At 31.6% G+C, this 7,154-nt stretch overlaps 1 protein-coding gene across 3 annotated transcripts in view; it reads left to right on the plus strand.

Moving 5' to 3' along the window:
* Positions 1-7,154, plus strand: part of LOC108685251 (carcinine transporter-like) — a 39,150-nt gene that overhangs the window by 6,298 nt on the left and 25,698 nt on the right. Inside the window, exon 1 of one of the 3 annotated variants that reach the window (XM_018189949.1) lies at positions 3,113-3,375. The exons of 1 other annotated variant lie outside the window; for it this stretch is intronic. In XM_018189949.1, coding sequence (XP_018045438.1) covers positions 3,300-3,375 — 76 coding nt within the window. In that variant the 5' untranslated portion in view covers positions 3,113-3,299. Of the gene's footprint in view, positions 1-3,112; positions 3,376-3,554; positions 3,607-7,154 lie in introns of those variants that run through there. One more of the 3 variants, XM_018189950.1, reaches the window with a different exon arrangement.

The raw sequence follows: 7,154 nt of genomic DNA on the forward strand, positions 1-7,154 counted from the left end.
AAACTATGATTTCATATTTAAAATTATAATTATAAATGAATTTCAAATATTAATATTCAAATATATATTCAAATACCGAAAAAATCAAGATATAAATGATAAATAAAATAATAATTATGGTTAAATTATGGTTATACATTATGATTAAATGCAATCACAATTATAATGAACATAACTATTTTCTTAAATTCACTTATTATTTATGTGGTAATACGACTAAAAAAAACTAAAGATTTTTACACAGCGTATATAAATATGTTATTACTAACAAAATTGACTATATTTGAATAATTAAAACAATTGTCAATATACAGTTGTCCTAATAAATTATACTTAAATTATGATAACTGTAGCCATTTTTTTCTTTTAATGCACACAGTGCACACTTTATCCGGCATAGAATGTTTTTAGGATGTCTTTAGAACGTTTTTAATGTCTCTGGGGGAGGGATTCTGTATGGATTGCTTTAAATAAAATTATGATTATTATAGCGCGTTATCGCAATATACGCAAACTCAAACTTGTTTGTTGACAATTATATTTATGGAAAATCTGTATAATAGCGATTTCTCAATAACATCTTTATTAACGCTGTGTTTATCATTCGCCATTCGTTATCTTGTTTACTCGACGCAAACAATACCTCACTACACCGTACAAAATTACGTTTGTATTCTTTAAAGAGAGAAAAAAAAGCGATCACGAATAATTACGATTTCAGTATTAATACACTTTATTTCTACCGATATATTTCCGTAGTTCTAAAGAAGGGAGGAAATAATAGCGAGGAAAAAAAGTCGCATCTTTTTTCCTCTTCGTGGAGAATTGTAAAATTACAATCTTTATTTTTGTTATTGTGGTGACATGTATTTTCCGAGAAGGTTACATAAAGTTAGAGGATACTAATTATATTCGCTTCAGAATTTTAATTAATCTCGTGCTGCTATTTAGTATTCGAAATGCAAGCAGACTTATTTCGCATTAAATGTCTCTACGCATACATCGACGTTGCATTAATAACATTTTCTAAACTGTCGACTCGCGAAATTGATTGAAATGAAAATTTTAGAAAACCCTCGATGTTCATACTGTTTGCTATTAGCGAATCCAGAATTTTATTAAGGGAGGGCGAAATTTTTTTTCAAAGTCAAATATAGAAAAATAGAATATTAAATTATTATTGAATTGTTACAATGAAAAAGCGATTATGAATTATACATTATCTAAATTTATAATTCACAAAATGTTTCATTTTAAATTATACATTAATACAAAAAGAGAATAATATAATGAAGTTTATCTATGTTTTTTTATATCTAGGAGTCCCTTAAATTAAAAAATATTTCTGGAATATCAAAATTGTGATTAAGCATTTTGGTAATATTAAAAATATACATAACACTGCTATAAATATTTTGAAGAAAAGAAACCATGGCCTTCTTTGGAGATTCTTCTTTAAAAATATTTATAGCAAAATGTTATATATATTTTTGGTGGATCCTCCAGTGTTATTTGTAAGTGTACACATTCGATTTATACGCGGTCAGGCTCATCGAGATTTGTGTATTCCTTAAGGAAAAGGCTAACAATAAATTGGCCGAAGCTCTCGATGCCACGTGAAGTGAAATAAATAAAGGTCGATCTATACGAATGTCTTTCACATGACTCACCACATTATCGCATCGAATCTACTCTTTAGATCGATATCGCTGATTGAACCGGGCCGAGCTTCAGCTATCACGCGAGGATCCAGAAACGGATTCTCGAACGGATGGAAAACGAACTGGCGAGAGTGTGCATCCGCGTGACGCGGCTTTTGTGTATCAGCAAAATAACAACGACCCAATCTCCGTTCCCGAGGCCATGATTTTTCCGCAACCTGATTTCTCTCGCAGCATCCCCCAAGCGCCTGTTTGTCCTCCGCTTCCCCTCCACCGTCCGATTGAAAATATAACGAAGGAAGAAGAAAAAAATTGGGGCGTTACGAAAGATAATCGATCGGACGACCGGTAATACATACGACGCGCGCGTTTGCCTCCACGTGCTCCGATATGTTTTCATTTTGTAAGGGAATATCGACGTCAGAAATATATATTATATAACACCGACGTCGAAACGCAAGACTGTCGAGAGCTTGCGCGGGACGGTGACCATCACGCAGACAAACACGTGCTTTCGAAATTATTATTATTATCGTTCTCGTTATATTAACCCATTGTTATATCAGTCAGGACGTCAATTTCAATCGACGTCATTAATTTCAATTGAACGTTTGCACGATGTTGCAGAACGAATACTATCGTTCTCATGTATAGCTGTTAAAGTAGACAAATAAAATCCCTCGCGTGTGACAGTTTAATCTGCCCGAGCCAGATCTTTCTTTCTTTTTATTAAGGATTCTTTCCAGTAAAAGACACAGATGACATAGTATAATACAGTGAAGTAAGAAACACAGTAAGAGATATAGATGACACAGTATAACACAATAAAGTAAGAGACACACATGACACAGTGTAACACAGTGAATTATTTTATCTTTGTTTAACATTGGCTAATAACGAGGATATAATAAATTAATGAAAAAGAAATTTATGATTAAAAGGCCACTGAGGGCGTGGCAATTAATGCGTAAAAGATTTCTAATAAAGAATATTTATATTTGCTTCAAAACTGCATTCGACAGAAAAATCGTACGCTTTATTTAAGCTATTTTCAAAATTATATTGTACGACAGTTATATGACAGTTGTATGACAAACAGTTATATGACAAAACGTTATATGACAATTATTTCCACATTAGTTATACGTTCTCAGTATCCATTACGTGAAATATCTTCTTCAACTTCTTGTAATTTAAAAGTGCCTTTTCACTAAATCGGTTAATTACAGTAGAGAACGTAATAAGGTTATTGCCTTACATTCTCTCATTGTGATTGGCCAATTTGCTTACGTGTTTACTGTTTTTTTCTTTACATCGTGTCTTCTCTGTTTCTTACTAATAATAAGTTTCGCTAAATAGTTCTTGCCGAGATGTCAATCGGACATAATTCGTAAAAATGAATCTGCACAAAAGCGACAATAGAATAATCATATTATTTTGTGCAGGTTGCATCAAGATGACGCATGAAAAAATTCGATCGGCTGTGAGTAATCGCCGATACATCGATATCTTGTAGTGTGACCAGCGACCGACAATATCTCGCGGATTTGCGCGTTTCATGGCTGCACAGGTGCGACCATGATTAGATATCTGACTAGATGACTTTTTCATGCAATTGCATAATGAGAATAAATAAATATGAATATTTTTATGAGACGAGATTGTGAGGAAGTGCGTCCGTGGAAACCAGCCTGTAACTTGCTATGCATGGCAGGTAAGGCTCCCTTTTTTTGTACATCTATTTCGTTTAAGTATCCGTTTCATTAGCCTGTCACATGATCAGTTCTATTTATTGCTTTTATCGTATTTATCATTTCGTTAGGTTACGTGGTAATCAATAAGAAATTAATTACGAAGATTGAATAATATTAGATCGATGAGAAATATCTGTATCACCGGTTTTTCCCAATTTTAATGCAGAAACTAAGGAAAACTTGCTTCCGCAGTATGTAGAAAAAAATTTGTTATCAAGTTTTGTATTTATCAAATATATAATTAATGTATATTTATTTAAAAAATTCTGGAATGTTAATTATAACTTATTAAATATACATATATATATACAATAATAGGACATGTAAGAATGTAAAATACAAAATTTTTTTATGTTAAAAAACCGAGATATTACACAATAAAATTATTATATTCTAATCAATTACATTATGATACTACGATATATCGTAGTATAATTATAATCTTATAAATAATAAGATTGGAATATAATGATTTTATTGTGTAATATCTCGGTTTTTTAACATAAAAAAATTTTGTATTTTACACTCTTACATGCCCTATTATTTATTTCTTATTAAAATCAAGAGTCTTTTATTATTATTATTAAATACAAAAAATAATAATTAATACTCTGAATAGTCATCTTTAATTTTGATACAAGCTTTAAGGCTTTGAGAACACATCAACGATTTTTCCATGGATAAACTTTTCCTGGTAGTCAATAAAGCGGTCTTTTCAAATCCATCTGATGAAAATTTTTTGATATAATTTTTTTGATATTTAATAAGATAAAACTAACATTTCGAATTTGCTTTTTTTATTTAAATATATGTCACAATCCAAATAGCAAACTAATATTATTTGTCATCATTTTGACAAAATGACAACAAATAATATCAGCTTGCCTGTAATTTTATGAACATAAATAATGATTTTATAAACACAAAACTTTGTAGCCAAGCTTTTGTGTTACTCTATAATAAAGTTCGAGTGATACAAAGAAGATTAGCATCGCTCTTCTTGTGCAGAGATAATAAAGCAATTATATCGTGAAGCATTTACACAAAAACTGTACTGTAAAATATTCACTTGATAATCAGCTTATCGATAAACGCAAGAAAGACAAAAAAAGAAGCAATTGAGAATTCATCGAGTATCTCTCGAGTAGGAATGCATCCTTTCAAGAGAAATTCGCGCAGACTCGAAAGGAACTTTTTTTCTCCCGCGTGTCGATCGATCGGTGGATTCCAGAAACGACGGCCTTCCTGCGTCCCGACGGAGAAGCCAGAGTTGTCGCGATTTTTATCGAAAGTCATCTATGACGCAGGTGATTTATTTGTCCGACGGAGTACGTGACGTTTCGCGAACACCACAATTCGCGGTTGGGAAGAAAAAAATTCATCCGCACGAAACGGGTGTGGCAGCATATCAACACCTATTATTACGACAAAAAACTGCGTTGCGATTTCTGTCCTATAGTCATTAATTTTAATTGATGAACAATATTATGCGCGATGTGGAACGTTCGAATGACGCGATAGAACTCGCGGTATTCTGGTGGAAAGATTTTCGTGAGAACGAAAAGTACGAAGGGAGCATGAGAGCTTGGCTTTCGCCCCTTAAATGTTTTTTTTTTAAATTATTAGCAAAATGTTACATATATATTTTAAATATTTTTGAAATGCTTAATCAATTTTTATTCCAAAGACATAATTTTAATTTAAGGACTTCTATATATAAAAAAATATAGATTAATCCATTAAATTATTCTTTTTTGCATTAATTTTAAATAAAATATAATTCGTAAGTTTATGAATAATATATATTTAAATAATGATCTTTTCTAGTATAATAATTTACAATAAATAATATCTTATCATATTTAATCTTAAAAAAATATTTCGTTTGCGACAAGCCAATGCCCTCTCCTTGACACATTTCTAGATCCGTCAATAACGAGAAGAGCATTTATTCGCCGCGAAACTCAGCGTTAAGATGCCAGCTTACGACGATTTTCACATCCGGCACATCCGCATCATTTATCGCAGCCGCGCGAAGGTCCTTATCTCGAGTTTATCCTGGCTCCGCAGATTTGACGCTTCTTCACGTCGAGAAAGGCTCTGTTTGTGATGAAGCTTCTCACGTCTTTCTACATTCGTTAGATAATTTAATTGATGTCACGGTAGAATGCTCGGCAAAACCGCAACCTTTCGCAATCGTCTCGAGGAAACCAGTCTCTTCAGTACGAAGGCGTTCCTTCCTCATGGAAACTGCCGTACAGTAGACGAACGCTTGGAAGAGCTATCGATCGAGTGTTTACCTGCCATTGCCGCATGGCTGCAATTTCACGAGTTCGATTTACTCCTTGCGTTCACACCGTGAATCACGTTCTCGCCTACGCGAGATTCTTGCCCTTGACAGGTCGCTTAATGAATTATTGATGATGTATTTGAATTCATTTGAATGTAATGGCATGAAATTGCCAAGAAATCTGCAGCTTTGCGACAAGGTGACGGCATCCCAATTACCAAAATGAGACCAAACTTAAAAATTCGATTCGAGTGAGAACGAAAGAAAGAGAGATATAGAGATGCATTTATATGGACACACACACACACACACACACACACACACACACACACACACACACACACACACACACACACACACACACACGCACGCACGCACGCACGCACGCACGCACACACACACACACAGAGAGAGAGAGGATAAAAGAGATATGGATCAGGTACTAGTTCTGGATCATTTTTTATATTTAAATAATTATAGTATTTTCCATTAAGTAATATAAGATTCTTTAGCATTTGTTTGAACTCTTTCAATTGATTTTAATTTATTAGGAACAGCGCTACACATTTTATTGATGTCGTGAACTAATTAAATGTGCGAAGTTAACTAACGTATGTATCTTTACAAATTCATTTAAAGTAATGTAATGTCATAAGAATTGCTTTATGGCTTTTATAGTAGATAGTAAATAACATTAGATTTCATGGAAAAAATTAATGTTAGTCGAGATTAAATGTGTCCGCGAGTGTTTGTTTAATCATTATGTTATAATGATACTTTTCTTATGTAAATTTATTATAAAAATGTTTAAAAATTTGTCAAATATTACAAATGATACCATCTCGAAAAGATTTATTTGTTTGATTAAAATAAAAGATAAAATAATATACATGTCTATATGCAAAAAGTATTACTATTTGTAATTTAACTGTTTTTTATCGCTAAACCTTTATTTTCATTTATTTTTATTGTAATTTTAATAATCATTGATTTTTAATTGTTATTAATTTTAAATAAACTTGAATGAATTAAAATTGCATCATAATCCACAATTAGATTCTAGAATTAGAAATCATTGTTAATCATGTAAATCATTAATTATAATTTCTTTATATACATATATTATGATATGCATGCATAAATCATTTTTATTATTTTTATGGGATGTAATAACGCCATCAAAACGGATAAAGCATTTGATGAATTAATCCGCAATTAGTACATGGGGTCTAATTGTGGATAATTGTTGTCATTACTTTATTCAATTTAAAACATATAAAACGGTAATGAAATGATAAAATCGTTTATGATCATAAATAGTTTATTAATTGTTTGATACTGTTCTGGATAAAAATTTGAATTTTTTTAAAAGAAGTCCACAACTAGTGATTTTATCCTATGTATATATAAATATATATATAGGATAAAATCACTATATATATATATATA

This window comes from Atta colombica, unplaced genomic scaffold (assembly GCF_001594045.1).
Source record: "Atta colombica isolate Treedump-2 unplaced genomic scaffold, Acol1.0 scaffold149, whole genome shotgun sequence".
Classification (NCBI taxonomy): domain Eukaryota; kingdom Metazoa; phylum Arthropoda; class Insecta; order Hymenoptera; family Formicidae; genus Atta; species Atta colombica.